Genomic DNA, 21603 nt, shown 5'->3' with positions numbered 1-21603 from the left:
TGGGAGTTGGTTTCAGATAAAGTCTACCTGATGTTTTTTTTTTTTTTTATATTTGTTGCTGAGATGCTGAGGCACATTTTTAAAAAACTACCAAATAATTTACAATGGTTGATAAATAGCTGCTTCCCAAACATTCCTCCTGTTGCTTGACAGCACCTGCCCTGTTAGTCTGCCAAAGAAGCTTGATTCCCACTTACATTTTAATGTCACGTAAACTGTGAATGTTTTGTAGTTTATTTCCAGAGAAATATATAATTTTTTTGTGATCTATTTGAAATTCAAATTTAACTGAATATTATTTATTTTTATGTGCAATATGTGGCAATCTTGTTCTACTAGGAACCTAAAACTATTTACAACCCAGCAGCAATGGAGTCCTGGATTCCAGATGCTGTTGCTTTCTCCTCTAAGCAATAGGTTGGCTTAATATCCGTTTTGTCCAGTTGCTACAAATCTTTTTTTTTTTAATTATATTTGTGTTTTAATTTTACACATCAGCCATGGGTTCCCCTGTCCTCTCCCCTCCTGCCCCCACCCCTACCTTCCCCCCAGCCCCTCCCCTCCATTCCCATCTCCTCCAGGGCCAAGACTCCCCTGGGGATTCATTTAAATCTGGTGGATTCAGTACAGGCAGGTCCAGTCCCCTCCTTCCAGACTGAGCAAAGTGTTCCTGTGTAAGCCCCAGGTTCCAAACAGCCAGCTCATGCACTAAGGACAGGTCCCGGTCCCACAGCCTGGATGCCTCCCAAACAGTTCAAGCCACTCAACTGTCTCACTTATCCAGAGGGCCTGATCCAGCTGGGGGCTCCACAGCCTTTGGTTCATAATTTATATTTTTCCATTTGTTTGGCTATTTGTCCCTGTGCTTTTTCCAGTCTCGGGCTCAACAATTCACGCTCTTACAGTCCCTCCTTTTTCTCGACAATTGGACTCCTGGAGCTCTACCTGGGGCCTGGCTGAGGATCTCTGCATCCACTTCCATCAGTTATTGGATGAGAGTTCTAGCACGACTGTTAGGGTGTTTGGCCATCTGATCATCAGACTAGGTCAGATCAGGCTTTCTCTCCACCATTGCCAGCAGTCTACAGATTATGTATCATTGCGGATTTCTGGGGACCTCTCCAGTACTCTGTGTATTCCTGTTCTCATGTGGTCATCATTTATCATGGTCTGTTATTCCTCGTTCTCCCTTTCTGTTCTTGACCCAGCTGGGATCTCCTGCTCCCCTAAGCTTTCTTTCCCTCAAACCTTGCCCTTCATTACTCCCACTGTCGTCCAGGTTGTTCATGTAGATCTCATCCATTTCTCTGTCATTGGGTGATCCCTGTGTCTTTCCTAGGGTCCCGTTTTCTAGGTAGCCTCCCTGGAGTTGTGTAGCAGTCTAGTCATCTTTGTTTTACATCTAGTATCCTACTGTGAGTGAGTACATACCATGTTTGTCCTTCTGAGTCTGGGTTACCTCACTCAGGATGATTTTTTTCTAGATCCCTCCATTTGCCTGCAAACCTCATGATGTCATTGATTTCTCTGCTGAGTAGTACTCCATTGTGTATATGTACAATTCTTAAATAAGACATGCTATCCATAATCTATCCATCTGTCTGTCTGTCTGCCTTTGTATCATCTATCTATCTATCATCTCCTAAATTTGCCTCAAACTCACTATACAGAAAAAGATTATCTTAAACTTTTTGTCTTCCTGCTACTTCTGAAGTTCTGGGTTTATAAGTGTGTGCTAACAAGACCAACTTGATAGTTTTGAATGTATCCTTTCACAATTATGGTGATGTTAAGCATTTATTGACACGACCATTTTATTTCTGAAATTTGATGATGTCATTATTTGAGAATTTCCTTATGTTTATCTTTTAAAGAATATTCTTTCCTTCTGAAATGTCTTTATAAAGACATTTTAATATTACAAAAAAAAATCCAGTCCAACCTTCTTTATAGGGATCAGTTCTTGCACAGAACAACTACAAAAATCATCCAATTACCACTTGCATTCTATCTATCTGTTTGGGAGATCTTTGAATCTCCTCAGTTCTTACAGCATTTCCAGTTCCCAATTTGTGTCATTGAGATTGGCAACATCTACTTTCCATCAATATAATTCTGTACTATTAAAAATGAAAAAAAAAAAGACATTCTATAGGTTTTGTGTCTTACTATAACAGCTAAACTAAAGGGTAGCAGTGCGTGGGTCTTGGAGAAAATATACACATGAAAAGAGATAAGAGGATGTATACATCCAGTTGATTATATTCTGGTGCTTACTTTCCAAATTACATTCTGAAATTACTTATGAAAATAAAATTACATTTAATTATTTGTTTTTTGGATTCTTTTAGTTGTATGCAGTAGGGAATTGGAGAGTAAATCCAGATAGCTCAGGTTCTTTTTCAACTGAGTTTTTAATGTGTAATTTTGACTCTCCATTGCAAAACTGTATCTATCTGTGTGGGTCAGATATATTTGTTTGGGTTTGTCATTTTACAGGTGTGTGTGTGTGTGTGTGTGTGTGTGTGTGTGTGTGTGTGTGTGTGTTTGTTGCCTACATTTTCTAACCTTGCACAAAGCCAGGCTTTCAAACATTGCTGTCAATTCCTGTATCACAAGTCAGGAACTTAGCATCAATTCTGTGATGGCTTCTAATCACCCTGGGCATGGTGAGTTCTGGCAATGGATTCTGAGAAAACTTACATGTGCAAAGAAGCACATTGGAATGAGTGTGAATGTTTTATGAAATACTGTCTTCCTGGTTGTTTTTATTCTATATTTGAGATCCTTTATCTTTGCTTAAGGTAGAAGGGCTGACAGCTATTAATAAATGTTTATGACGTGCGTAAATGTCTCAAGATATCTGTGTCTGTTTTCTTAAGTATCAAATGAGGGTAATGATGCTTGCATTTTACTCTCTTGAAGATGATGTCTCTATGTGGAGGGGGAGGGTCAAGGGAGGAAATAACATGTAATGAAAGTGCTTTGCAACAATTAAAGAATTATTCAATTTGGCAATGTAATGATGGCTCTTTGGTTGATAGTGGATTCTTTAAACTTTAGCTCATAGTTTTCTGATTTTTCAAATTGGATGTATTATTCTAGAAGATAGAAAAGTGTTAAGAGATTCAAAAGGGAAAGCTAAAAGTATTCTTCTCATTTATGTTTAGTTGACAAAAAAAATGTTTTCATATGATGAAACTCTTGAAAGTATGTGCCATCTAACACACTTAGCCTAAAATTTACTAGACTTTATAAACCAAGTATATACTGTAGATGGCCATCAAGGTAGGAAGTGAAAGAATTCTGCACTTGTCCTTCTCCTAGGTCCCAAGGATATTAATGGCTGATGTTGTCAGGTTGCATAGTCACAATGACCTCATATCCATGTTGTCTTGCAACATCTCACAATACCGATTGAATTGCTTGCACTAACACATTTTCTGTTCTCTCCTGTTTCTCGACACCCATTATAGAGAGTACAGCATCCACATGAGTGTCCTTCCTGTGGAGGCTTTGGCTTCCTTCCATGCTCCGTGTGCCATGGAAGCAAGATGTCAGTGTTTCGAAATTGCTTTACGGACGCTTTCAAAGCCCTGAAGTGTACAGCTTGTAACGAGAATGGTCTTCAGCGCTGTAAGAACTGTGCTGGCTAATTGGATTTTCTGCCCAGGAAAAGCCTCATTTTGTTAAACAAAGGCTAAAATTTGGTTTCTAAGCTTTTTTTTTTTTTTTTTTTTTTAAAGAAAGTTATGTTTTTGGATTAAAAAAAATAAAGTTTGTATAATATAACTACATTTTTGATTATGGTTATTTTTGTTGTTTTATTAAATAAACACTTATTTATTCAACAACTTCCATGGACCAAGCCCTGTGCTAGCTGCTGGTTTCTGGTGGAAATTATGGAAACTCAATATCACTTTAACATATCCAAAGTCCGGTTCCCAACATGTTTCTGGTTTTTAAAGGAAATAAAATGTATCTCAGTGCCTGTTGCAGTGTTGTGCTCTTGTTTAGGATGGTTTATGAGAACTCTCTAGATGTAGAATGCAGTTGCATGCATTCCTCAACTTCAGAGAAGTATGCAGCTTTGAACAGTGAAGAATAATGTACCATGTATTCTTAGGCCATAATTTCTTTTAAATTGTGTAATAGTTCCAGAGCAGATGACTTTAATTGTATATGATCAGTGCATAATTAAATAGATTTTTGGAGGATGGTATCAAACGTTCCAGGACAGTTGGGAGATGATCTAGTGTGTAAAGTACTTACTACTACACAGCATGGTGACCTGCATGCCAGGTGCAGGAGTGTGGTCCTACCTGTAATCCTTGGGTCACTATAGTGAGATGAGATGCAGAGGCAAGAGAATCCTTAGAATCTTGCAGTCCAGCTAGCCTGTTTATATATGCTTGAGTAAGAAACTCTGGCTCAACCAAGGTGGATGATGAGGACAGATAAGGAGGGTATCCTCTGCTTGTCGTCACACACATCCCATGGCATTCATATACCCCACCCACATAATGAATAAACACACACACACACACACACACACACACACAGACATTGCCAAAAGATATTTCGAGTTACTTTGTGTTTACATTTTTCTTTTCCTTTTTTTTTTTTTTTTTTTTTTTTTGAGACTGGGTTTCTCTGTGTAGTTTTGGTGCCTGTTCTGGATCTCGCTCTGTAGACCAGGCTGGTCTCAAACTCATAGAGATCCGCCTGGCTCTGCCTCCCATGTGCTGAGATTAAAGGAGTGCACCACCACTGCCTGGCTTTGTGTTTAATTTTTTTAAAAAGAATTTATTTTTGTATCGCTTTGTGTTACTCTCAAAGCCCCTCATAAAGTTAGGGCTACTCATGGGTCTTTTGAGCTGGGCAGAATAACTGCTTAAAGCATGAATATTTGAAACAAAACAATATGAGTAGAGTAGATGACATTGCATTTTTTGTGGAATTATTTTCTGTTTCTATCTGTATCTACCTATTCTCTTATCAATGGCTTGATGGAATCACCCCTGTCATAGTTCCTGTTCTAATCCTATGAGGAAACAAGGTAACTTATTTGAGAAAGTATTTAATTAGAGCTTGCTTACAGTTTCAGAGTGTTTGCCCATGGCCGTCATGATGGGGAGCATGGTACCAGGCAGGCAGGCATGGTGCTGTTGCAGTAGCTGCGAGCTCACATCGGATCCACAAATTGTAGGCAGGGAGACACACAGGGCCTGGCATGGGCTCCTGAAACTCCAAAGCCCATCCCCAGTGACACAGTTTTTCCAATAAGCCAGCACCTTCTAATTCTTCCCAAGCAGTTCTACTAACTATGCCTATGAGGACCATTCTCATTCAGACCACCAGGACCTCCCTAATTCCCATGACACAATCATCAAAAGAGCAAAAAATGCCATAGGGAAATGGGCCCTGTAACACCCAGGCAGTGAGTGTGCTATAAATGTGTAACTGGAGGCCCTATGTGCATGAGTCAGAAGCAGAACGAATGTGTTGGACTGCTGATACATGGGCAATTGGAAACTTGTTAGTAAAAAGCAACAGGACAGTGCTTCTGGCAAAGGACCAATCTATATGTATCCTAAAGTCAGAGAAAATTGTGTTGAAAGAAGGATTAGGCATGTTATGTGGACAATGACCATCTCATGATAGTGGGACAGGTTATAGTGTGCCTAGATTTCTGCTGATGCCACATACACATTCCAATTGTGGCACATAAACAACATGTGTTCAAGGCCTTAGAGAGCAATTAACAACAGAAAGGAACAAGAAGGTCTTCAAATCCTTCAAATGAACCCTACATTTATCTGGAGGTTCCCCTGGGAACTTCCTGGCTTATGCTGTCTGTGCACAGTTCACAAAGGCATTGAAGTCCTACTGAGTTGGAGACAAAGAGGCTGTGGACCAGAAAGGACATGTTCAGAAAGGAAGCAAAGTTTCCAAAAATCAACATTACCAAAAAGAAGGGAGCCCCCAAATCTGCTCATTAATTCAGCATTATAATATTTAACTGGTTACAGTTAAAACGTGCTTCTGACAAGGCCCATAAGAAATGAAACTAGAAGGCAGAGCTGGGAGAAAATATTTACAATATAAATATCTGTTCTAAATTAAAAACTAGAGTTTTAATAGATTTTATAAAAGAATCTTAAAAAATCAAAATTAACTGACATTCTACTAGACAATTTTGTAATAGATATTTCACCAAAGAAGACATATGAATGATCAAGTTCACATGGAAAATACATATCAGGTCATTCATCAGGGTAATAAGCATTTAAATTGCAGTGTGGTACTCAGAGCGGCTGAAATTCCATGTTCACTATGGATAGGAATGCTGAGTGTGGGGAAAGCTTCCCCATGGCTAGTGCAAATGTTATTGCTACTACTCCCTAAAGAAAACACTTGACAGGTTTTAACAAAGCTAAGCATATTCTCATTCTATTTTTAAAGATTTTACCCATTGTTTATTCAAAAGAAGTAAAACATATCTACACTGCTCAGGAGTTTCACAAGAGCCACGTTTTTAGAATATTTATTATTGTTGTTTTTCAATTATTTGTATGTGTGTGTGTATATGCTGGTGTAGATGAATGTAGGTATCTGCAAAGGCCAGATGAGGATGTTGGATCCCTTGGAGCTGGAGTTACAAGTGGTTGTAAGTTTTCTGAAGTGGGTACTAGGAACCAAACTCAGGTCCTCTGGAAGAGCAGGATGTGGTTTTAACTACTGATTCCTTTCTCCATCCCCGATAGAGACATAATTTAATGTCCAATTATCTTGACTGTCTATTGACAGTAAGAGTCACTAGCAATTTGTAATATATTAATACAGGTGCACACTACCTACCTAGTAAGGCAAAGTAAGAACTACTATTTCTAGAAATATCATGGCTGAATCTCCAGAACATTTAGTTGAATGAACTAAACCCAAAACAAAGGTTCAAGTTCATCATAGAGGACTCTATTTGCCTGAAGTTGTGGAACAGGTAAAAGTAATCTGTAGAATCATAGTCTCACGGTGAGGGGATGAGGGAGAATAATGAAATAAAATATGATCAGAGGTAAGACAGAGTAGAAGACATGTCTAGCCAAGAGCAGTTGTTTGCTGCCAAGTGGTGGGAGGAGTTTGGTGAGACAGGACGTATTTGCTGTTTCTGTTTTAGTGTCTTATGTGGTTCTAAGATCTTAGCTAGTTTACCTCAGCTCCTTCTGCCCTCTCTCTCTTCCCCACTCTTCTCTCTGTGTGTCTGTGTATCTGTCTCTCCTCTTTGTCTCTTTCACCCCCTCTATCTGTTCTTTTCTCCTTTTTGGGACCTAGTTCAGTTTCTGCAGTTACAACCAATATCCCCTTCTCTTTGCCTAAGGCACAGTCAAGACAGAGCATTAGAACAGTGCAAGGAGATTTGTGAAAGGCTGTTGAGACAACTTGTGTAAGGCTGTTGAGACAACTTGGGTAAGGCTGTTGAGACAACTTGTGTAAGGCTGTTGAGGCAGCTTGATTTAGGCAATTACAACACCCTTTAGGTTTATTACATGTAAAATAAAGATTATCATATACACTGTGTTTAACTCATATTTTTATATGTGGGATTAAGTAGAATATGTAGAACAGCTCAATACAGAGATGTAAATAAATTATAGTATTAACACAAAAAGCATGCATTAGAAGTGTATCATTTTTTATTGGCTAAAGAAATGAACTAATATTTAGTCTATGCCTTCCATATATGTGTCCTTTTAGGAGATACTTTATGCATTCTTCACAACATCCAGTAATTTTATTTATGTGTGTGTGTGTGTGTGTGTGTGTGTGTGTCTGTCTGTCTGGTGGGTGTGTGAGTACCTTCAGAAGTCAGATGAAGATTCCCTATTAGTTATAGGCAGTTATGAGCCACCTGACATAGGTACTAGGAACTGAGCTTAGGAAGAGCAGCAAATGTTTAGACTGCCGAGCTCTCTATCTAGCCATCAATATTGCATACTTTTGAAACTGTTCCTGAAAGTTAATTTTTATAAGTCTTGACATTAAAGTTAATTTGTTGTGTCTTCAGCGTTCATGTAAGCTGTATATTTTTCTGGCATAAGGTAGGAAATCAGTCAGGCAAACAACCAATTTATTAAACACAAACACCTACATAACCAAAAGAGTTGGAACAAAAAAAATGTATTCTGAATCCCTATGCTCTTAAAACTTCACATATTCTTCTTTGTAACTATTAATTTCAAAGGGCAGACAATACTGGTTACCATCAAAGGATATATGATAATGTGATCTAATCTAGACTTCATTAAGCTAAAAAGCAAAGCAAAACAAAAAAACTCAAGAATGGATCTTTAAAAATGCTCTAATACACATTACTGCATATTTATTTAAAAATTATTTTCTTTTCCAAAAGCCCTTATAAAAATATATTATTAGCATTAATTACATAAATATTTGGAACATTGATCTTGTTTTGCCTTTCATGAGCAGAACTTAACACATGGTGCAGAAGTCAATTTGGATTTCCTCATAAAAGAAGAGTGAGATGCTAGGCAAATCTCCTCCTTGTAATATTATTTCATAATTTTAAATCCATTTGTGTATTAGTGTTCTCTGGAATCAAAGAACTTATCGAATGAATCTCTTTCTCTCTTTCTCTCCATATATATATATATTTATTTATTGCAATAACTTATAGGCTGCTAGTTGTGAATGGAAAGTTCAAGAATCTAGTTGCTGCTCAGTCTCACGAGGCTGGATATTTCAGCTGGTCTTCTGTATAAGCTGGGATCCTGAAGAAATAGGATCTAATGCCAATGAAGGGATGGATGTGCTGACAAGGTGAGGGCAAGAAGGTGAAGAATGAACACCCCCCACCCCATTCCTTCTCCCTTATATAGGCTTCCTGCTGGTGTGGCTCAGATTAAAGTTGTACCTTCTAACCTCAAGATCCGGATCACAAGTGTTCCCTCCATTTCCGGGTTGTAGTTCATTCCAGATGTAGTCAAGATGACGACTAGATTAGCCATCACCATTTCTCCTGAAATTTTGATTCCTTATTCATTATTAACTGGAGCGTAACTTGTTCTTAATATCCAGCTTTACAGAATGATTTTCAGTGCATTGAATCTAGTTCTCATAGATTAGTTAGACAGCTTCCTTTCTCATTGTTTTTGCATCTTAATGAGCCTTTGCACTGTTTAGTTAGACTCTTTCAATTAATTAAAATTAATGTGGCTTTTAATTACACAATTACAGGTAACACAATTATAAGAACACCAGATGTGGGAAGGAAGAAAACTGTTGGTATATGTATATTTGTCTTCAGGTAGTAGAAGCAGGCAAATAGACAAGGGTGGCTCTCTCGGTTGCAGACATTAAGAAGGCAGGAGGCATCACAAGAAATGCATTACCCAGGACTTGAGGAGGGCCTGAAAGTCCTGAAAGTACAGGAAGGGAAGTTTGCTAACAAGGCTTGAGCTAAGTCTTGTACCAAAGCAGTAACCAGGGGCATTGTGGGTAAAATGCTTAAGGTAATAATTGCTTTTTTTTTTTCATTGTTTTTCTTATTACCTTTCAGGCTCTAAGCAGCTGGTATTGCTTAGGCCACCAGCTAATGTAGGCAGTGTTGAGCTGGAGGACCAATTATGTTGGAAAATAGGGTTCCCTTTGCAAGTATTCTCTTACAGATATGTTTCATCTTTCCATTTAGAAAGAGGTAGTCTCATTGCTCATACAGCTGCATTGGGCTTCCATTTTGATGGAAGTGACCACAAAGGATTCCTATCAGGAAGCATCTTTCTCTTTAGGGAGCCCTGGCCTCTTTGGAGATCATTTGGCAAACTGTATAAACTCACTGAGGGAAAATGGTTTAAACTGTAGTGATGTATCCATTTATTAAAACACTATTCCTGTTGGAGAAGAAAGAGCATTGTGATGGCAACATTTGCTCTAAATCTATTCAGCACTTTCTAAGCTTTTTCACTAAACATAGCACAGAATACACTGGAAAATTTAAAAAAAATGAGTAATTTAGTGAAAAGGTGAGCTAGAATAAGAATATAGCTTTCATAGAAGAATATAAGATATTCTGAAAAAAACTGGAATTTAATAGCAGTGCCAATCAGTACCTAGAAAAGGTCCACATTGATTTCTCACACTGCTTCATTTAGCATTCCGTACCCTTAACTTGTCACCTTTTAGTTTGTATACTTACTGTCCCCTTATGTCTAAAACTCACACACAGAGATTAGTCAGAAAGCAAAATGTTGCATACACAGTCCAGACAATGGTGTTTTAATGCAGCATCAATTTATGGCCATGAATGAGAAATGTTAAGACTAATAGAAAATAACTGTCTTTACATTGTCAGTGGTCTATTCCCTTATTTCCTGCATTGGTTTGCATATGTTAAGTAAAGATGTGAAGCCCAGAGATCCTAGGAGAAATATTACACAGTCTCAGAGGTTCATCCTGGAGGACCACATGGTACCTGATTTCTCTGATGCTCAGGTTTGTTTTGAGTTTTCTGTTTGTTGTAGATTTTACCTGGAGATAGAACTGTCAGTCTATTTCCTATCACATTTTTGTTTCCTAGCTAGGCAATTTTAGGTTTCATTTTATTTCTTGAAAGAATTTTAACTCTTTTTTTCTCCCCAAGGTAAAAGTGCTCTTTGTATTCTTCAGTAGTTACTATTACTCTTTTAATTGTTATAAATATGCAAGTAGTTCTGGTATCTGAGTTCCAGGAAGGGTTTGCACATACAGTAATCTGAATAAAACACTTAAAGTTGCTAGTAATGTTATGGAAATAATTCTAGATAATTTCCTGACCTTCTAGGGTGAAGTTTAACCCTATGACACTCAACATATGAAGAGTCATAAAGGATACAAAGACTCATGTGACACAGCTATTGTTTCAAAAGTGGCTGAAGAGATAAAGCATGTGGCAGAGATTTAGAATACAAATTGTGTCAAATTATAGATTTTTAGATATGTAGCAGAGTTACTAAAAATAGGATGCTCAAAGGAGCAAAATATGTGAGTCTTGTTGGCTTGATGTAGCTTAAAGCAGTGTCTTTGATAGTGGCTAGGATATTAACAGCAAAAGTACAGATGTGAAGACCTGCTATAAAACCAAGTAAGAGGAAAGCAAAATGCTTGCTATCATGGCTGCCTGATGCAAGCATTCACTGCTGCTTTAAATCCAAAGATTACAGTTACAGTCATGCATCATAGAATTTAAGAGAAGAGGCTCTGGATTCCAAACACCTGGCTTGAGTTTCACAGCTCCACCATTTGCATGCTACGTGACTTTAAGGAACTTGTCTGTTGTTTATCTTCCTCCATTTCTTAGTTATAAAACCTGATGTAATGCTAATACGTACAAAATAGGCCTGCTGAAATGATAAAGTAGTACATAGGAAGTATTTATTTTAGTACTTTCCATACAGAGTTTAAGATCATTTTGGTCCAGATGGTGAAAAGCTCAGAGGAACCCATATTCATCATGAAGGCAATGAAAACATTGGCAATCAAACTACTCTTGTCATGCCACGTTCATTTGTATAAAGAAAATAATTATATACTTAACAAGTGTGAGAGCTTGGAAACAACAACTTGATATTCGGGGAGCAGTGTATGTCCTTACCAACATATGGTGCTCTTTAGGATAAAGAAAAGCAAGAGGGGTGTCTGGAGAAATGACACAGCAGTTAAGAGTGCTTGTTACTTTTCTGTAGGATCGGGTAAGTTTTTTGTACCTGTTTTGAAATGGCCTATAGCTCCCGCTCCAGGGAACCTGATACCTACCCATTTCTGACGTCTATGGGTTCCTGTACACAGGCAGCTTACACACTATACACACACACACACACACACACACACACACACACACACACACACACACACACGCAGAGGGAGAGAGAGAGACATGAAAAAAAGGAAATCTGATGGGAATGTCTTTCTGTACACTGTGAATATATGTTGCTCTGATTAGTTGATAAATAAAGCCATTTGGCCTATGGCAAGCCAGCTTAGAGGCAGGCAGGAAATCCAAACAGATAGAGAGGAAGAGAAAAAAGAGCAGAGGAGATGCTGCCAGCTGCCACCATGAGAAGCAAGATGTAAAAGTACCGGTAAGCCACAAGTCACGTGGCAAAGTATAGATTTATAGAAATGGGTTAATTTAAGATATAAGAACTAGGTAGCAAGAAGCCTGCCATAGCCATAGTTTAAAAATAATATTAGCCTCTGTTAGTTTATTTGAATCTGAGTGGCTGCAGACCAGGTGGGACACAGGAAAAGTTCCAACTGCAGAAATCTTTATAAAAAAGCCCAAAGCGCTGTATCTTTCATCAAAATTTAGGCAAAACCCTTTGCCTAAGTCTGAGAATGAAGATACTGAAGAGGAAATAGATCCTGCTTGGTACAGTGAGCTACTGATAAAACTGTCTTAGCAATTTAACCTAAGTGCTCCCATCAGGGACTAAGTAACAGCGACTCCATTGATCTAGGAGTTGAAACTACCACAGACCCATTTTTAGCTTCTGTGGTCATCAGACTCAAAGGCAAAAGGTTAGTATTTGGCGGACTGGTGGATTCTACTTGTCAATAGAAAACAGTGCTATTGTAGGAAAGAGGATGTCTTGAACACAGCTAGAGATAAAGCGTAATGAGAGACTGCTGTGCTGTAACAGGACAGGCACAGGGCTGAGGTCCCCGGGAGCAGGTTTGGGATCAGGAGGAAATCCCAACTCACTGAAATGCTAGCTGAGAGCAAATCTGACATGAACTAAGAGGAGAAAATACAAATGCAGATGAAAAGTAATGACCTGCTGCAGACTCATAGGTGAGAGCAGCTATCCACAAGATATTGGGAGACTAGAAGTTAGACAGACTCCCCAGTAAGGATTCTCACAGGGAGAGGGGCCATAATTAGGTAATAGAGGTGGTGAATTTCCCTTCTTGCTTGAGACAAAAGCTTGGCAGCTTAAAACAGATCCCTAGTTAGCTTTTATCTCCCACCAGCAAGTCCCTGCTGATGGACTGGCTCAACAAGGTCAAGGCCAGATCAGGACCTGCCACACTATCACACACAGTTCTCAGCCAATCAACCATCCCATCTCTGCTCAAACCGACCAATCTTAAATTAGGAGAGGAGAATTCTCCAGAGGCTTCAAAATCCCCAGTCCTCAAGAAGACATTGGATTGTCAGCTCTGCCAAGGGCTCTTTTCTCTGATGCATGTGTGTGTTTCCTCACCTCTAGTGAATGCTTTTCTTCAACTGCTGATTCTATCTGCAGTGTTTGAGATTTTTTTGCTGTTAGCTGTAAGATGAATTGCTAAACGATCTTACTAATAAAAAACCCAGAGCTAGATATTGGGGTGAAAACTGAAAGAACGGAGAAGCAGAACAAGCCACAGCCAATCTCAACTTGCCCAGTACTCAGTTGATCTCGTTTCATCAGACTGAAGGCCTCTGAGTCCTCACCCCTGAGGATCTCAGTTGAACTGCCACTAAAAGCCTCTAGTTCCTGATCTTCATGCCTTTTATATCTTTCTGCTTCCTGCCATCACTTCTTGGGATTAAAGGCGTGTGTCCTTCCCAAGCAAAGACAGGAGATCTCAGAGTGCTGAGATTAAAGGTGTGTGCCACTATGCCTGGCTGTTCCCAATGTAGCCTTGAACTCACAGAGATTCAGACTGGTCTCTGCCTCTGGAGTGATAGGATTAAAGGTGCGCCACCACTATTTGGCCTCTATGTCTAATCTAGTGGCTGTATCTGTTCTCTGATCCCCAGATAAGTTTACTAGGGTCCACAATATATAGGGGTACACAATATAACAAACATCACAGTTACCTGTCGAGACTGAGATGTTTTCTGGCTTTTGATTCTTTAACTGATAGAGAAAACAAACTGAATCTCGACCCCTAGACGGTATCATTATCATTCCCTTCTTACCTCTAGATGTATTTCTGTAGGTATAAGTCTCTCCACTCCCTTTCCCAACTTGCTGTTTTATGGTTGAGTATGTGGTTGACAATTAACTTCCTAATCAAATTTATGTTTTACTTTATGTTCATATCAAAGCACTATTAACCATGCCAATATCTTGCAATCAATTTCCTTCCTTCTTTAATTCAGCTGCAATTTCTTTCTTTTACCTATGGGTTATCTGAGAGATAATCTCACAAGTTTAAGAGCTCTTGCTTTGGACGGAATGGTTTTCAGTTCAACAGGCAACTGATGAGAATACTCTAAGCATTTGGTGGCTACAGGATTATGCTTTAGAGAGCTGCATTTGGGAACTTAAGTGTGAGCTTAAAGAAAGTGCAGTTTCTGTTCCTTTACTGTGGGATGGTAGCAAGTACAGCACAACAGGAAGTGAAAATACAGGAAGCTACAAGCGTGCAGGAAGTGACAACTATGCAGGAAGTGGCATCTACACTGGATGTGTCTTCAGCCGGGAGTGTGAGTAGGTATGAGGGTCATTTCACTAACAGACTTGTGAGGCACTAGACCAAGGATCTCCTGGGATTTTGAACTACAGAAGTATTTGAAGGAACCCTCAAATGAGACACGTGTAGTGCCTGCTAATAAGATGGGAATGCAAATGATTAAATAAAAAAAAATCAAAGTAATATTGTAGCAAGCTTATACCTGAACACTTCTTTCCACTAGATGAGAAATGATTTTTAGTGCACAAAACTAGTTATTTCTGAATATTAAATTAACACATGACTATTGCAGATTTTCTTTGTAAAATAAAGAAAAAGTATTAAAATGTACCCCTTAACATTATTTATTTCAGAACTTTGTGTTTGCATGAATTGTATTCTGCACACACACACACACACACACACACACACACACACCACCACCACCACCACCACCACCACCACCACCACCACCGTCACTACCACCACATAAATATTTTCTCACTGCTTTTCAGTCTTCAAGTCTAGCAACACAGAACTATCCAAGTTTGGCTCAACCAGGTAGAGGAGAGTGGAGGAGGTGAGGTGAAGGGCTAAAAAGATTTTGAGAGAGAGAAAGAAATCAGTAAGCACAAATTAGAAAGGAAGAGTATCGCAAAAATTCAAAACTTACGAAAGAATGACAGTTAAACACCAGCACTCTGTATCACCACATTGTACATAGGATTATAATATATTTTTAGTTATTTATTACATGAGGGACTTTAGTCATTGTCTTAATCTACTAGCAAAGGCAATGGAGACTATGCAATATAATTTAAGGAAATATTTATTAATAACTTTATTAAACTATGTATTTGTCAGAGGTTATATTTATTTATGTAGGAATTAAAAATTTGTTATATAATCTACTTTATCATTCTTACTGTAGTAGAATTGCCTTTATGCAACCAATTTTGTTGTATTTGTGATAAATTATTATGTTTTTCCAATTGTATTTCTGAATGATTCAGAGGCAATTTGGATTTGAGAAGTTGATTGTAAAATTGCTTTGTATGTGACCATTATTGAAGCTCTTATTCCTTATTCTAGAAATAGCATTACAAAACATCTAAAATAAAATAGAATAATTTGTGTTGCTATATTTAAATCATTGTGTGCTGGGAATGTTGACTGATTAGAAAAACTCTCGACGTCTTCTGAAGAGACTACTACCTCGCTTGTTTTAATAATGCATTTTAATCTTTGTATTATCATTGATAAGCATAACACTTGAGTCAGACTGTTTTCCTCACTAAGAGCTGCAGAATAAACATTCCATTGTTAGACACTTTTACATTTATTATTCTCCAAAGCTAGTAAAGGAGGAAAGACGAAAAAAGGATTGAAGTCCCAAGAAGATTGACTGACTACATTGACCTCTGTAAACTTGTAATTTCTTCTGTTTTAGCTTGTTCAAATAGTCCCCTAACAAAGAGGAAAAGAAAGAAATGTTGTCGAAGGAAATGATTTGATATGAGATTCAGATACACAAATAGCTAAATCTGTTGTCAGGTTGAGGAATTTCAGGTTCTTTTCACCCCCATTTATTCTGTCCAGTTCTGTTCTGAATGACTCAGGAAAAAAAAAAAAAACAGAAAACAACAACAAACAAACAGGATCAATGACACCCATGGACACAGTGTTGATCCATCTTCCTCCCAAGGGCAATTACCCCTTACTAATATGGTAGTCAGCAAAGGCACTGTGAAACATGCTGTGAGTTTGAATCCTTTCAGAATAGGCTTGCAGTACTGAGAATACTTCTGGAGACTCATTACTAAGTGAGTGGAAAGTGCCAAAGAACTCTTGGCCTCACGGACTAGACCTAAGGAAAAGTCTGAAATAAGAAACAAAGAATGAAATGTACAACCTTCTGAGCATAAGGAACTTGCCAAATCTCATGTTCTTTTCACTTCAGAACATCTGAAATCTTTCCCGATGATGGTATATATTAATTTCCTCAGAACAACATAAATTATTTATAGGGTGGGATGCAGCAAGAATAATACAAGGTAAAAAGTGCATGTGTAGAAGACAGTGGACTGACCCACTCAGATTTCTACTTCATGTGCAGCGAAGTTGTTAATGTCCTACATGGAGAGACTAATTCCAACTTATCTTATACATCTTATATATATCTTATATATCTTAACTTATATATGTGAGTTTTTTATTTTTAATTATTTTTCTTTTCTTATTTGAACTTAAAATATAAAAGATTCATGTTTTCTTTCCTTTTTCCCTCTCAAACCTCTTTTATGTACCCTCCCAATTCATGGCCACTCTCTGTCTGTCTCTCTGTATATATATGCATGTGTATATATATCAACTATATATATATATATATACATATATATATGTATATATATATATATGCATGTGTATATATCAAATATATATATTCCTACACACACAGAATCTGCTTAGTCAATACAATGTTACTGTATGTATGATTTCACTGTTGACCACTTGAAATTAGATAACAAAATGGTGGTGGGGGGCTTTTTCCTGAGAAGATTTTTCCTGCTATTCCCAAATTCCTCATTTGCCTGTAGGTCTTGGTCCAGGGTTGAGGCCTCCTGAGAATTCCCACCCCCCAATATTAGCAAATCTATTTGCATATGTGAGCTTATGTCCATCACATGTGTGGGGATCCAGTGGAGGCTAGATTAGGGCATCAGGTTCCTCTAGAACCAGAATTACACGTAGTTAGGAACCTCCATAAGGACTTTTAACTGACTGCTAGGCCATCTGTCCAGATCCCATCATCACTATTTGAGTAGAACAGACAGCTTTATAAACAAACAAACTGGAAACTCCATCTAGTCTTGCTTCCTTATGTGTTCCTAAAGCTCCAAAGAAGAAGTAGCATGGAGAAATCCATATGTGGATATTTATTATTCCTTATGTGATTTCTCTGACTCCATTTGTAAGACAACTCTACCAAACAGTTCCCGGATTTTTCCCTTGCAAAAGAAGCCAATACTTGGTATCTGAGCTTTGATTGGACTACATGTGCTTTGATACAACTCCCAGGAAGGTTTTAGAACAGCGCTTTAGTGTGCAGACAGGACCTCATTTATGAATTTTACCATGTTTTATGCTTGCAGCTTTGCAGACAGCTCATGAGGGACATCACTCTAGTTCTTTAAGGAGCTTTTGGTTTTATGTAATTATTTTTTTCCTGATCAGCTATCCTCCTGCGACCACTGTTCTTATTTTTCTTTTTTATCTTTGTGGATGAGTTTGGAGCATGCAAATCTTATTTTTCATTCATGTTTTCTCTCCCCCAAAAGCAGCTGTCTTCAGAGAATCCAAGTGTTGAATCAGAATGTTTGTGAAATCTGGCTGTTTAATGACATTCAAGTTTCTAAAAGAAGTGCTCATGGGTTGATTGATAAATGAAAAGGCTTTAGAATTTGTTATTTCTTAAAAATATTAAAATAAAAAACACATGATTTAGTTCATAACTCTTCTCCCCAAAGAAGTAAACAATAAGGCTAGTCAACACATTGAAAGTTAAATGTAGCTGAAATAACAGGTTTTTTTTTTTTTTTTTTCAGTCTTGCTGACACTTTTCAAAATCGTGCCAACGTTGCAGGTCTGGGTGAACTGTGGGGACATTTTTCATGGCTGGAGAGTGCTTTTTAGATGTTAGTGAAATATGTGTTACTCAAGATACCACAGCCTGGATGTCTCCTTTGTTTTAATGCTGACACTGATCTATCAAAAGAGAACCAAAAAATTACTAACATTTAAAAATCAAATTTTCTCTTAAAACTGCAGAAGGGATGAAACAAAATACCGCAAGGAATTGGTAGATGTAAGATTTTGCAGAAAGACCTTTTTGAAAGAAGCCTTGGTGAATATCAATTGCCCTTGTGACTAATTTAGTTTTAACTATCAATTTTATTTCATTACTTTTATAAACTCTATGAAGAGTGCAATACACTATTAACAAGTATGTTTATTTTAATGTTTGAAAGTCAGGGTTGAAGCTATTGGTCTCAAAGTGAAAAATGGGGTTTCAACAGCTGAAATATAAAGACCATGCAAATTTGAGCTGGATTAACTACTGAAGTGTGAATAAGACTTATTGCCTTTTGCCGCTCATTGGGAGTCCTTGCTTAGCTGTGCACATACTCTCCATCCATCTTCTATGGAATTTCATGCAAACCTACAAACACTTCCACCCCATTGCACAGCCCACCCAATGCCTTTACACTGCATTTGATTTATTTATACTATAGCTGTTTCTCCTAATGCTCCAATATCAATTTAATATCCAAGGCAAATCTACCAACCAAAAATGGTTTTAATGAAATCCAAGCTTTACAAAGAGTGTTGGAAAGATGAGTCATGGTTTGTAAAGGTAATGGGGGGGTAGGTTGGAGGGGGGTGAAGGCTGGGGGGAGGGAGGAAGGAAGAGAGGGGGATCTGTAGTTGGTATGTTAAAATGAATAACAAATTTCTTAATGAAAAAATTAAATTATATGCCACTAAAAAAAGAGATACAATGAACAAGGAATAGTGAAGGTTTCCATGGAGTTCTGAAGGCAAAGATGTTTTAGCCTCTAAAATGGAAATTCTTATAAAAGATCACTCCTAAAGTGGAGGATAAGAAAGTTAGCTGTGCTGATGGTAGATGTTTATAATGCCTAAACACTAATTTTGGATTTTAATTTTTTCCTTTGAGGCAATCTTGTTTTCCAGCCAAGGCTAGCCTAGAACCCTTGATTCTCCAGTCTCCACCTCCTGGATTCAAGGATTATAGACATGACACCATGCCAAAGTCAGCGTCAGTCTTCACAAATGAGTTCATAACAACCACCACCACCACCACATTTTATTTCTAGAATATCCTGGGTATTTTAAAGAAAAATAACATGCTCACAATATAGATACTTTTCTCAAAAGAGGCACCACCAACAAATGGTAAAAATTTGAAAACTTTAGAAAAACTTGTTTCACTAGATGATGTCATCAGACTGCCCACGAACAGCAGGGGTGTTTGGAGTGAAAATGAAACATTAATTCTCATTGAATTTAACTTTAGAATGATTACTAACACAGACTCAAGAGAACAAACATTTTTCTTTTCTTTTTTCCCAATGGGAACTTTTTTTCATTTGAAAGAAAAATTTTTTTCCACACACAATATATTCTGATCACACTTTTTGCCTCCCCCCCAATGATAAAACAGAAAACTTTGTTAACAGTTTAGGCTTTTTTTTTTTTGGTCAGTCAGGGTTTAATCAAGAACAGAGGCCATTGCTAAATTCAAGGTCTGTCGGGTTAAATGTATTTGTTAAAGAGATGTGTTACCAACAGAAGAGATGGTGTTAAGGCTGCGCATGTAGAAGTGCTCAGCCTAAGATTTCAAACTGATGACTCTTAGAATCTCTTATTAGGAAGCTGCCATAGTTCTCAGGAATCATTATGATGTTTGCATCAACATACAATGAGGGTGGGACTGTTTTATTATTACTTAAAAAAGTTGGCTATGTTGGGAATTGGACACTACTCTGTACATGCTATGGAGGAGGCTGAAGTTCTTGACTGACTAGGAAGTACTGAGTGTCATCTGATGTTTGTAGAAAATATTGGCTTATTTCTTAATCCTATAAATCTTATCTGAATACCTCTCACTGGCAAGCCCTAACCTAGAACCATTGAAGGACGAAGATCATAGAATATAGTAGACCTTAGAGTTATGTAGAAATTATGATAAACTAGCAGTAAACCTTCCAGACAGCTTTTTAAAACAACTTTAAATAGCATAGGAAACTTGTTTGTATATAAAAAACCAAATGTTAAAACTCTAGCAACATAGACACTGGAGTCAGAAAAACACACAAATTATGTACTATATGATGTCTTATAAAATGAACATACAGGTATGAAGACAACATGTAGATGGTTAGTTTATTAGTGCTTGGCCAATATTTATTTTTTAAAATTTTGGAAAGTTATATGTAGACTACCAGGGGAAAATGTCAACAGTCTCAGCCAACTGTGAATGCTGTGAGCTACAGTAACAACTTGCTTGGCAAGATAAGCCCACTGGTGTAGTCATGGCACAAATGTTGTAGATGCAACCAAATACTTTTTGATTATATTTAAAACCCAGTCCACAAGGTGGAACTCATGTCTCATATTTTTGATTGGGCCCAAAACCTATGCTCCAGGCTGGCTACATAACACAGCACAGGGAGAACCTAATATTATTATTCTGCTAAATGGACATAGAAACAAACTGCCACTTAAGTTTCTATTTTTATACCCATAGGTTAAAGCATCTCTCAACCTTCATCAGTGAAGCTTTTGTTTGCAGTAGATGACAATGACTACATCTCTACAAGGGTTGATGTGTAGAGAAAAGGAGACTGCAGAATATTCAGTCCTCAATGGTACGTTTATATCACACTGCCCTCAAAGCTAAGGGCTGGCAGAAAGGTTGCAAGAGTCAAAGGTTATGGACAGCTGCAGAGAAACAGTATTCGCCAGAAATGACATGGATGTTGCATACATGAACCGCAGTGGTTGGAGATGCATGCATAATAATCGTACAAGGCCAACCCATCCAAATACCAGCTTGGGTTGGGGCAGGGACTCATATGGGAAGCTCGGAAGCAACTGATGGCTGCTAAGGATGAAAGGGCATGTTTTCTTTAAGGATATGCAGCCCCTTGGAGGCTACTCACACTTTTATTGCATGTAAATTCAGACAGCACTAAGTAGACTCAGATTGTATGTACAGCAAAAATCAACACATGAAGGTGGGAAGGAAAAGTGATGGAAGGGGGGTAGGTAAGACCTATAGGGAGCTAAGAGGGGGTGTATTTGATTAAAATGCATTATAGGCGTTCGTGAATTTCTCAATCAACAAAACAAAAGATGGCAAGTTGTTAAAGGACCTAACTTGAAAGGGCTATTTAATTTTTTAAATAGTATTTTATTTTATAATTAGCTCAATTTCATGTATCATTCACGGATTCCCTCATCCTCCCTCCTCCCACCCCCAGCCCTCCCTTGAATCCACCCCTCATTCCTACCTCCTCCAAGGCAAAGTCTCCTCTGGGGAGTCAGTCCAGCCTGGTAGACTCAGCCAAGGCCGGACCAGTC

General features: G+C 38.0%; 1 protein-coding gene across 1 annotated transcript in view; it reads left to right on the top strand.

Moving 5' to 3' along the window:
- Grxcr1 (glutaredoxin and cysteine rich domain containing 1) overlaps positions 1 to 3792 on the top strand; it is a 119056-nt gene extending 115264 nt beyond the window's left edge. Inside the window, exon 4 of the mRNA XM_036200191.1 lies at positions 3477 to 3792. Coding sequence (XP_036056084.1) covers positions 3477 to 3656 — 180 coding nt within the window. The 3' untranslated portion in view covers positions 3657 to 3792. The remainder of the gene's footprint in view (positions 1 to 3476) is intronic.
- The last annotated feature ends 17811 nt before the right edge of the window (positions 3793 to 21603 follow it).

Source organism: Onychomys torridus, chromosome 10, assembly GCF_903995425.1.
Source record: "Onychomys torridus chromosome 10, mOncTor1.1, whole genome shotgun sequence".
Taxonomy (NCBI): domain Eukaryota; kingdom Metazoa; phylum Chordata; class Mammalia; order Rodentia; family Cricetidae; genus Onychomys; species Onychomys torridus.
Note: the sequence above shows the minus strand (reverse complement) of the source record. Positions and strands in the feature narration are given on the sequence as shown.